This window comes from Triticum aestivum, chromosome 6B (assembly GCF_018294505.1).
Source record: "Triticum aestivum cultivar Chinese Spring chromosome 6B, IWGSC CS RefSeq v2.1, whole genome shotgun sequence".
NCBI classification, from domain to species: domain Eukaryota; kingdom Viridiplantae; phylum Streptophyta; class Magnoliopsida; order Poales; family Poaceae; genus Triticum; species Triticum aestivum.
In genome coordinates, this window is record NC_057810.1 from 30,048,374 (window position 1) to 30,060,656 (window position 12,283).

General features: G+C 45.4%; 2 protein-coding genes across 2 annotated transcripts; one reads left to right on the forward strand and one right to left on the reverse strand.

The window, feature by feature from the left end:
* Positions 1-2,565: 2,565 nt before the first annotated feature.
* Positions 2,566-4,356, forward strand: LOC123133265 (high-affinity nitrate transporter 2.1). The gene has a single exon (XM_044552775.1). The coding sequence runs from the start codon at positions 2,566-2,568 to the stop codon at positions 4,093-4,095; it is 1,530 nt and encodes a 509-aa protein (XP_044408710.1). The 3' UTR covers positions 4,096-4,356.
* Positions 4,357-7,644: 3,288 nt separating this feature from the next.
* LOC123133267 (high-affinity nitrate transporter 2.1-like) lies at positions 7,645-9,230 on the reverse strand. Its single transcript, XM_044552777.1, has one exon. It carries the CDS (start codon positions 9,228-9,230, stop codon positions 7,707-7,709), a length of 1,524 nt encoding a protein of 507 aa, XP_044408712.1. The 3' UTR covers positions 7,645-7,706.
* Positions 9,231-12,283: the final 3,053 nt, after the last annotated feature.

A 12,283-nucleotide genomic window follows, 5' to 3' on the forward strand; every position in this document is an offset into this window, starting at 1 on the left:
TGTGTTCATAAACTCCAAAAGTCTACAATAGGTGAGAAAAGGTAAAAAAAAACTAGGATACTTGCTAAGCATGCATGCCTTGATCAGGACTGTTCTTCCACCATAGCGCAATAGTTTCCCCCCTCCATCCAGTTTTATATTTCACCAAGCATTTTGTCTACTATAGGTTGGAGGTCTTCTCTTCTAAGCCTATCATGCTGCAAAGGCTCCTAGATATTTGTGTGGGAACATCATACTCATTAACTAACCATTTGAGGTAAGAAGGTATACTCGTTCAACTATCTGAATCATTCATATGCTTATGCCTTATCATAGCAGCAGGGCCGGCAGCCCTGATAAGTCCAAAGAGCCAGATTGCTTCTTCTGGGATGAGCATGATTGTCTGTCTCCTTGCAAAATTTCAACTCAGCAAACCAATGAAACAAGCTACTGCATATATATGTCAATATAAACCAACTCAATTATAGGCATGTGGTTTACTGGAGTCCTGGAGTAGCTAGCTAGCTACATGGATTAATTATGCTAGAAAGTAGTAGTGAGCAAGTATGATGCTAACATCTTGGGAGGCCGACTTATATACGAGCGTTAAGTGGCACTGTTGATCGTGAACAATAACCTGTAAATTAAGACGATGGAGACATGACATGGACATTCCTGTTTGAATGCCATATTTGACATGAATGTGTTGTGTAGCTAGCTAGCTCTTGGGTATCCGGTGTCCTCAAGAGGCCATTAAATTAATAAAGTTAACCCCATGAGCTGATCCATGGATGTTGGATCGTTAATTAGATTAGAGTGCCTGTCCAATTAACTGCCGTCACACGCACACGTAGGTTTGGAAGAAACAGGAAGCCATATATAGCTACCCCCCAAATTAATGAAAACGATGTGGATGTTATGTCGACTAGTGTACATAAGTTCACACTACTTGGCACAAGATGCAATGGTTGTGTGCAACAATGGATGGAGTGTTCAGGATGTTTCTTTTTCAGAAACAGTTTGTTGGGAAGATTCGGTTGATCTATGCAAGTGTATCTCAGAAAAAGACAGACCAATGCATCCCCAAGGTCATCGTGTCCATTCGGTCTCTGCAAAAGATAGTAGCTCATGGCGAAGCTCGATCGGAGAGCTTGGTGGACACAAGGAGCCTAAGGCATGGCAGTTGCTCTTTCTTTTTCCCAATCCACCTCCAAGGAGCCCCAAGGGATGTGACGACTCACGCATCATCGCCAACATCATTGTCGGGTTTCAACTATTTACTTCATCATCCTCACAAAAACTCTTCATCTAGCTTCTTCTCCCTCGCTAGCGCGGCCGCATCTTGCTCAGAGATGACACCACACGACACATGCTAGGACCAACACACAACCGTTTGCGCGTTCGATTTCCTCCAAGATCAAGGGTTCGCATGCATGCTTGAAGATTAAGAAATGTTTGTACCAAATTGAAGATTAAAAAATTATTCCCAACGTTCCAAAATTATTGTCGTGGTGAAAAAAAGTCCATTTTTACTGCATATTTTCATAGGTAAAGGTTTCAGCCTTTTATCTAGGCTGACGAGGTAAGTATTTGGCCGTACATGTCCTTGAAGGGGTGAAGTCATTTCGCCATAGTTGAATTTAACACTCAATCATGATTCAAATATATAACCACCACATTCAACTATATACACATGGATGGCGATTTTTACCGCTAGGCGGAATTCACCCTTTTTTACCGAAGCAAATTTCACCGCAGACTCAAATCTAACTCAAATTTCGCTACTAACTGAATTTCGTAAAAATGTGCTTAGATTTTAAATTTACCCAAATTACTTCAACCCATGTGAACAGTATCCTGCATTAATTCTGCCAAATCAAGAAGGCGAACCTGCTTGATTCTCAGCTGCTGACAGCAGCAAGTGCCCTAGTGGGCACACAAAAGATCAGGCTGTGCCCTGAACCGGCACCCAAGTCAATGAACGCTGGATCCACACGCGTCGAGTCACGCGCTGATCCTTGGCCGATCCCATGGGATAACCACCCGTGCGGGGCCCCCAGAAGGCACGGACGCAGGAGATGCGGCGGCGAGGATCTAGCCTAGAATCCCTTAACAATCGGTTAATTAACTTTTTCCTCCTCCAGATTCAACGCTCTCCAAAGGATGGGGCCAGATTAAGCCAAAACTGGAGCGATTAATCAACTATCTCACTCGGTTCCCTCCCTTAATTGCTTTGTTTAACATGAATGATTCCGTAGGGTGCAATGCACAGGACTAGTTTATCGAATCTGCGCTGCTAGCTATGCTACCTGTAATTGCTTTTCTACAACGCCCAAAGGCCAGGTTGCTGGTTAACCTAGCTATAGCTGTGAAACTGGCTAGAATCTTCAGGAATCGAGTAAGATCAGATCCCAATGTCAACTCTGCCAGCTGCATGCGAGCGCGGCTCAGTTATAAATACCTCGCCGATCCCAGATCCAAAGCATCAACACCAGCGCCATTGCAAGCTCCATCTAGGAGCAGCAGCAACCACCATTAGAGACGCACTTAGTTGCCAGTGCGACTAGGCTAGCAAGCTCGAGGAAGATGGAGGTGGAGTCGAGCTCCCATGGCGCCCGCGACGAGGCTGTGAGCAAGTTCTCGCTGCCGGTGGACTCGGAGCACAAGGCCAAGTCCTTCAGGCTCTTCTCCTTCGCCAACCCACACATGCGCACCTTCCACCTCTCCTGGATATCCTTCTTCACCTGCTTCGTCTCCACCTTCGCCGCCGCGCCGCTCGTCCCCATCATCCGCGACAACCTCAACCTCGCCAAGGCCGACATCGGCAACGCCGGGGTGGCGTCCGTGTCCGGGTCTATCTTCTCCAGGCTCGCCATGGGGGCCATCTGCGATCTCCTTGGTCCGCGCTATGGCTGCGCCTTCCTCGTCATGCTCGCGGCGCCGACCGTCTTCTGCATGTCCCTCATCGACGATGCAGCTGGCTACATCACCGTCCGCTTCCTCATCGGCTTCTCCCTCGCGACGTTTGTGTCGTGTCAGTACTGGATGAGCACCATGTTCAATAGCAAGATCATCGGCACTGTCAACGGCCTGGCGGCTGGTTGGGGCAACATGGGTGGCGGTGCCACTCAGCTCATCATGCCACTCGTCTTCCACGCCATCCAAAAGTGTGGTGCCACGCCCTTTGTAGCATGGCGTATTGCCTACTTTGTGCCGGGGATGATGCACATCGTGATGGGCTTGATGGTGCTCACCATGGGGCAAGATCTCCCTGACGGCAACCTTGCGAGCCTCCAGAAGAAGGGAGACATGGCCAAGGACAAGTTCTCCAAGGTTGTGTGGGGTGCTGTCACAAACTACCGTACGTGGATCTTCGTCCTTCTGTACGGATACTGCATGGGTGTCGAGCTCACCACCGACAATGTCATCGCCGAGTACTACTTCGACCACTTCCACCTTGACCTCCGGACATCCGGCACCATCGCCGCCTGCTTCGGCATGGCCAACATCGTCGCTAGGCCCGTGGGTGGCTACCTCTCTGACCTCGGCGCCCGCTACTTCGGCATGCGTGCCCGCCTCTGGAACATCTGGATCCTCCAGACCGCCGGTGGCGCTTTCTGCCTCTGGCTCGGCCGTGCGAAAGCCCTCCCTGAATCCATCACCGCCATGGTCCTCTTCTCCATCTGCGCCCAGGCCGCGTGCGGTGCAGTCTTTGGTGTCATCCCCTTCGTCTCCCGCCGCTCCCTCGGCATCATTTCGGGCCTGAGTGGAGCTGGTGGGAACTTCGGCGCCGGGCTGACACAATTGCTCTTTTTCACTTCGTCCAAGTATGGCACGGGCAGGGGGCTTGAGTACATGGGTATCATGATCATGGCCTGCACGCTCCCCGTGGCGCTCGTGCACTTCCCACAGTGGGGATCCATGCTCTTGCCGCCCAACGCCGACGCCACCGAGGAGGACTTCTATGCCGCCGAGTGGTCGGAGGAGGAGAAGAAGAAGGGTCTCCATATCCCTGGCCAAAAGTTTGCCGAGAACTCCCGCTCAGAGCGCGGCAGGCGCAACGTCATCCTTGCCACGGCCGCCACACCCCCCAACAACACTCCCCAGCACGCATAAGACTTGAGCTTTTCTTTACCTGTGTACACGTACAGTGCGCGCATTATATACACATCGTGTATATACATACGCCTGAAATCCGCAAGTATGTTTTTTGAATGTTTTACTTTTCCGTGAGTATATATGGGTAGTGAATTTTCTATGTACGCGCGGGAAATGCGTGGATGCATGTGCATGTGCACTGCATGCGAGCGAGGGTGTTTATGTACGTGTCCACTTGGGACGTCGGTTCCAAAGTTAAATGAGCAGTTTCAATCTGTTTTGCCATTGTACTTGTGTACCTCCGGTTCTTCATCTACCGACAAATGTGTAAACAATTGGTGAGTATAAAGACCTTTGAGTGAAATGGAAATAAAGTGCTATTTCTTGCTATTTTAGCATACAATAAATAGATCTTAAAAAGAAACTAGTCAAGAACATGTCCATGACAGTAGTAAAGACATCGACGAAATGATTTAGTACATACCAGTAAACTGTAAAATGTTTGGCTGCAAATAACCCAATGCATACTTAAGGTGGATGTCTCAGTGTAAGACTATTCATGTACTTGTGCATCTTCAAAATTTCTTGAAAAGTTTGAAGACATGCAAAAATTTGTTCAAATATCCTTGCAGAAAAATCAACTTATCTAGTAAATAGTGTTATTGCAACTAGTTGTGTTTTTTGTACATGACAAATTTAACCATCGTTTTGCAAGATAATTGTATTTTTGTCCAGTGTAGTGTATCTTTTGTCCCTCAACCATTTTTCGTCACCGCCAACTACCAATATTGTCTGATCTAGCCTTCTATTCATCACCAACGGTTGCTGTTTTGGTGCGCTGGTCATATGAGGCCTTAGCACGGCGACTTCTTGACTATCTACTCCAACAATGTTTGCCCGACTCCGATGAGGGAGGGTGACCACTATTCCCTACTATAGGGGTTATGTTTGGTGAAGCTAGCAAAAATATCAGCCTTATCTTGCTCGGATATACAATCATACAGGAAACGTACATCCAAAGATAAAGTTGGCTAATTATAGCTGTGCTTGACGTACGTGGATTAAATAGAATGTTCCATGCATGATTGGCAAGCTAGTTACATTGCCGACAGATATACATTTCTCTGCAGATCAGATCATATTCACGTACAGGCCGGCTCTGTCAGAGCTTATCATCTTATCCTGTCGGTTCATGTGCATATCCGACCAACGTTTACAAATATATTGCTGCGTGGCCAAAGTCCATGAACATTATCCTCCGGTGACTAAGGCTCCCTACGGCCAAAGTCCATGGAGCTAACATATAATCTCTGTGTATGTATATGATCATGACGCCGCGAATACAACACACTATAGTAAAATTGTATGGATTTTCGGAGATATACGAAACAGTGGAAAGTATCTCACAATACATGATGCAAATGATATCCCATACATGAAGAAAGTCCTATTGAACACAATTGATCATACACACATGTAAATCAAACAATCTGCATAGAAAAAATTCACAAATGTTGCAATACTCTAAATTCCTGTGAAAATTCTGTGCTCAAACAGGCCCATAAATTTTCGAATTGATAATTGATTAAGCATTTTTCTCTTTTTTGAGAAAGTTGACTTGGGCTGGATCATATATATGTATGCACTCAAAATTTCTGTTCTGGACTAGAGTGGAAAAATTATGGCCAACTGAATAAATGCCAACAATTAATAAATCAATTATCTTGGAAAATAATAAACTCTAGTTTCTTGTAGTGCCTCAGCATCACGTGAGTCAGCATCATCTATTGCAGTTAGTCAACAACTACAAAACAGAGTTAAGTACTACCACTACTACAAGTGTCAACTACAAGAACCATTCAAAGAAACATTTTGGCCTTCCAGACAGCAAGGATACGCGTGTGGTAGCTACCCCAAAGTTCATGGAAGTGTCACCATTAAACAAATGAAAGGTACAACTCAGGTACTTGCTGGAGCTGATGACTCCACGGAAAATGGCTTATCACCACCTACAAACGACATTTCAATATTAAACTGAGAAAGGTATATAATCTGAAAAGTGGGGTTGGAGTCTTGGGCATTGCCTGATCCATTGTCAACTTAGAGAGTGCAATAGATAGATAAGATATGCAAGCTACTGTGTGAACTTATTTGGCATTATGACCTTATTTTGGATAACTATATGCCATCTTTCTTGTTAATTAGAGTATGAAAGGGGCACGAAACCAAAGCTAGGGTTGAAACTAAGGTTAAATTATTTGGCAAAGTCAAAAGGTGTGTGAGGTACGCATGAACTTATAGTTGCAATCAGAGCTAAGTAAGCGACAACGATAGGTAGATAGATACATAGCAGCACCGAGTCAAATTTGCCCCATTGCTCAGTCTGATATGATTTTGAGCCCTGAATGGTTATCATGCCATAGAAAAGATAGAAACCAAATCTGGTAAAAAGTTACACTTCGTCAGATATACCCTGTTAAAAAATGGAATTTACTCTATATCTAAATATCATTATGCTCTCTTTACATGTTCCGTTCCAATTTTGCTTATAATTCAGCACCATCACACGTCATAAATATTGCACTCAGGTCAATGACTACATTTTGTGAATATTGGATGTCTTCTGGGCCTCCCAATAATTGAATGGGAAAATGGATGAACAAAGTGAAGTTTGTATATAGATGCAGAAATTTCAGGTACTATAAAACCTGTCCAAACCGTTGAACATTATATAAGGAGAAATTGAAACTTTCATTATAAAAGTGGCAGTTGAAATTCAATTAAAAGTCCACTGAAGGATGGATCATAGTTGAAGTTTTGAATCTCATTTATGAAGGTTCATTTCAAACCTCAACAACATGCGCCATACTTCCATCATGACTTCTTAATAAGAATACCTGAGCTCCTAAAAAATATTAGCTAGTTGGAAATTTGAAATTTGTAGTCGTCGGTATAATACTTACAGAATTAGTTGTACTAAAGCTGCATCAATTAATTTGAATCGGAGGGAGTAATGTTTTTTTAAGGTGGGTGAGAGTGGAAGTGTTCTTCCCCAAGGAAACAACTAAAAGTTTGCAGGAGAAGTGGAATTATTTGGTGGGATTGAAACGTCGAATTTACCTTTTTGAAATGCGAAACCTCAAATTTGAATGAAGTATTTTGTTTTTCTAAGGCAGGTGGTAACTTAGGTTCACGATTTGGGTATACTATTAGCACTTTAATTAGGAAATTAATAACACAGGTACGGAGAAAATTAACAGAGAGCCACTGCCGTTTTGCAGATTATGTATGTAAACTTGCCAGGAGATAATTGGAGGTATACAATACACAGAATCTCGAAGTAATCACTTTTGTTTTTGTTTTGCAAGAACAAAATCTCAAAGTTGTTGTAAATTCTGACCACAGGTACCCTCGCATGCATGCATGCACACAGCACACACTTCGTGCGTAAGAAACGCATTACACATGCCTAAACTAGAAATCTAAATTCGTACACCTTATTACAGCTGATATTGCAGGTGTATATACGTATATATGAAAAGGCGATATTCGTATACGATGTGTGTATATATATGCGTTCTCTGTAGTTTCAGTACTTGTACATAGGTATATGAAAAACCAATCCAGTCTTACACGTGCTGGGGCGTATTGTTGGGTGGTGTGACGGATGTGGCAAGGATGACGTTGCGCCTGCCGCGCTCCGAGCGGGAGTTCTCGGCAAACTTTTGGCCGGCGATATGGAGACCCTTGTTCTTCTCCTCCTCCGACCACTCAGAGGCGTAGTACTCCTCTTCCGTGGCGTCGGCGCTGGCCGGGAAGAACATGGAGCCCCATTGTGGGAAGTGCACAAGAGCGACGGGCAGCGTGCATGCCATGATCATGATGCCCATGTACTCGAGGCCCCTGCCAGTGGAGTATTGCGATGAAGTGAAGAAGAGAAGTTGTGTGAGCCCCGCGCCCACGTTGCCTCCAGCACCGGTCAACCCAGAAATGATGCCAAGGGAACGTCTCGAGACGAAAGGTGCGACGCCAAAGACAGCACCACACGCAGCCTGGGCACAGATGGAGAAGAGGACCATGGCGGTCACTGAGGCAGGGAGGGCCGATGCACGGCCAAGCCAGATGCAGAAAGCACCACCAGCGGTTTGAAGGATCCAGATGTTCCAAAGGCGAGCACGCATGCCAAAGTAGCGGGCACCAAGGTCGGAGAGGTAGCCACCCATAGGACGCGCGACGATGTTGGCCATGCCAAAGCAAGCAGCAATGGTGCCAGCGGCGCGGAGGTCTAGGTGGAAGTGGTCGTAGTAGTACTCGGCGATGACATTGTCCGTGGTGAGCTCGACGCCCATGCAGTAGCCGTAGAGGAGGACGAAGATCCATGTCCGGTAGTTGGTGACGGCGCCCCAAAGGACCTTGGAGAACTTGTCCTTGGCCATGTCTCCCTTCTTTTGGAGGCTCGCAAGGTTCCCGTCAGGGAGATCTTGCCCCATGGTGAGGACCAGCAAGCCCATCACGATGTGCATCATTCCCGGCACGAAGTAGGCAATACGCCATGCCACGAAGGGCGTGGCACCACACTTCTGGATTGCGTGGAAGACAAGCGGCATGATGAGCTGCGTGGCGCCGCCACCCATGTTGCCCCAGCCTGCAGCCAAGCCATTGACCGTGCCAATGATCTTGCTATTGAACATGGTGCTCATCCAGTATTGGCATGACACGAAGGTGGCGAGGGAGAAGCCAATGAGGAACCGGACGGCGATGTACCCTGAGGCATCATCGATGACGGCCATGCAGAAGACGGTTGGTGCCGAGAGCATGACGAGGAAGGCACAACCATACCGTGGGCCAAGCAAGTCACAGATAGCGCCCATGGCCAGCCTGGAGAAGATGGACCCAGACACGGACGCGACACCGGCATTGCCGATGTCGGCCTTGGCGAGGTTGAGGTTGTCGCGGATGATGGGCACCAGGGGCGCTGCAGCGAAGGTGGAGACGAAGCATGTGAAGAAGGAGATCCACGAGAGGTGGAAGGTGCGCATGTGCGGGTTGGCGAAGGAGAAGAGCCTGAAGGACTTGGCCTTGTGCTCGGAGTCCACCGGCAGCGTGAACTTGCTCGCCGCGGCGTCGGCATGAGAGCCGGCCTGCACCTCCATCTTTCTTGAGCTAGCCTAGTTGCACTCACAACTATGAGCAGCTAACGGTGGTGGGTGCTGCTGCTGAGCTTGGCCTGGAATGTAATGGCGATGGGGTTTGTGCTTTTGATCTTGCATCCGCGAGGTATTTATAGGCAGATGCGCGTGCATACATTTGCATTTGCAGGCAGCAGAGAGTTGACATTGGGATGATTGAACGTCTCTCAACTCTCATCTCTTAACCGGCTGTAAGTGCAATTAGCATTGTCTAACAAGGAAAGAATGTGTATTATTGCACCTGACGGAATCATGTGAGATTAAACAAGGCACGTACAGCAGGGTCGAGAGAGGTAGGAAGATGAGCAGGACAGCTAAGTAATCTCGTCGCCGCGCGCATCTCCGCGCCCTCACCCCGTGGAATGGACCAAGGATCAGAATATGCACTGCACGTCACAGGATGCGTGTCCAGAATCGAATTTCTACACGGTCGAAGAAAACTATTAGGACTGCCGCGCATTTCACTCCGCCGCTAACAACATAAAATGTGTAAAAAGATTACTTAGCGGCACAAGGAACCTTCATGCATATGAATTGGTGCCTTCTAATAGTACGTCATGAAGCGTCCAAATATTTGGCTGACAACATAAAATGTGTAAGAAGATGACAGTTTGCGTTGTGGGAGCCAAATAGGACTAGTGTAGAATCTTCAAAGCCCAGGCCGACAGGTTGTTCTTAGTTTGTTACTGAAATGGGAACATGGCTGCAACGGTTTCAGTTTGTTGCTTGCAACTTTTGCAGCGACCCAACGGCCAGCCAGCCACGACAACCGGCGAGGCGACAACGGCGGCATCACACGCACATACACACAGTCGATGAGCTGACTTTGCAAGCTGGCCATTCCGGCCTGGAAAGCATATGTCAAACATGACTCGACAGTGACAGCACGCAAGGGGAGTAGGGGACAGGTAATGACCTCGTGTATCTTTAGTTAATTCTTACCTTGGCAGACTAATTCACGCTGACGTGCGATGCTAATCAGTTTCAGGCAACTCAAAACAAGTGTTGCGTCGGCAATCCTGCGTACGCTGATTACAAATTAGTCTCGAGATGCGGCAGAAACGAGCCATTTCACTCTTGGTATATCCCGTAGGGGCGTCTACTCATGGTTTTGGGGGGAAAACCCTTAATCTGGTCTTTGGTTGCTAGGTCAAACAACATCAATGCACATATATCATGATGTTGTTGAGGCTGTAGTTTCTTGATGATGCTGCAGATCAAGCCTTTCGTTTATGTGCTTCCTCTTCGTTTTGAATGTGATGTCTTGGGAGATAGTGATATCCTCTCCAAGGAGAATCCCTTGGTTTATCATTCATTGATTAGCTTTAGTTTATCCTTGTCTGCTTTGTTTTGTTTTGGCTTATTTGCACACCACTATCAAAGTTATATGTATGGATCCATGCACATATGGGGGTGGAGGGTGGGGGGGGGGGGATTTTTCGTTCCTCCTTGAACTCAAAAATGGCTCAAGATATCCTAGCAATAGGGAGTTAGTGAGCCTAATTCACTTGGGTGAGAGGCATATCCGCATATTTGCAATCCAACTAACATAGTTTACTTATGTTGGACTTAGGTTGCTATTTATCACAATATCAGGCCTTCCCTATAGTTTCCCTTTAACTTTTTGTGTTGCAAATGTTTTATAATTTCATGTTATAGACATCTTCAAGAATTAACAGTTTTCTTTTTCCCATATAATATTTCTCAGGTTTTCTGTTATCTACTAATTATAATTATGTATATTATTATTGGTTAGATGCTTTCTTTTGTTTGTGTAACTTCATTTTCATAAATAATACAGGAGTATTCAAGAGTGATAACACATGTATATGTAGAGAATGAGAGACATAGTATGTCAATGGCAATATACATATTGCGTCACTTTTCCACAAGAACAAGTGGATATGACAGAACTGATTGCTACTATCCGAGTACAAATTCGTGCAAAGATTAGACTCTGAATGGTTAGCTAGGTAGCTGCATTTCTTCTCCAAATACATATGTTATTACACAACACATGCAATATTATATACTCCCTCCATTTTTGTATACAAGGCCACAAACTCGGATTACGGGTACCAATGTAAAATTTAATGCCTGCTTTACAAGTCAACTTTTCTTCTTGTTTACTTGGATCATTAATACTCCGCATGCATGCAAAGAAACTGAGTGGAGGAAGTAGCTGACTGTCATTATGACTACATGCATGCAAGTATTAAACAGGTTGTTAGTACGAAAAAATATCATTAACTTTGCCTCGATTACTGTTGGTGGCCTTGTATAGATGCAAAATGTATATTTCATAGTGGTCTTGTATATAAAAATGGAGAGAGTATTGTGGTTGTTGTTCTTCCTCCATCACCGTAATCTAATAAGCTAGTAGTTTGTAATCAGGTTGGTGAAATTAAATGATGTCCATTAGGTGGGTATAATTGAATGCAGTATCACTAGTGCAGAACCGGGCAATAGCACCGGTTCGTAAGACCCTTTAGTGCCGGTTCCATAACCGGCACTAAAGTGTGGGCACTAAAGGCCCCCTCCCCCTTTAGTACCGGTTCAGCACGAACCGGTGGTAAAGGGCAACCACGTGGCACGAGCCAGCTCCGGGGGGCTGGAGCCCTTTAGTACCGGTTGGTAATACCAACCGGTACTATAAGTTTTTTTTTAGTTTTATGATTTCTTTTTCATTTAATTTTGTGTTTCCATTTTAATTATTTTTCGTTTGCTGGTATTTTACGATACTAAACATTGTACACGTTATGCATATATATATATATATATATATATATATATATATATATACATATATATATATATATAAATAGAATTTCTAGTAGAACCAATCATGCATATATATATCATCAATGTCTCACAACCACCATATTAATTAATTCACACATACACAAATGTATAGCTATATACAATTTCTCCTACATATGCATGTTGCCTTCGGAGCCAGTGGCATTAGCCTAATTGGTGCCTTCGGAGCATGATGACAATTGGAAGTGGTTTTCATG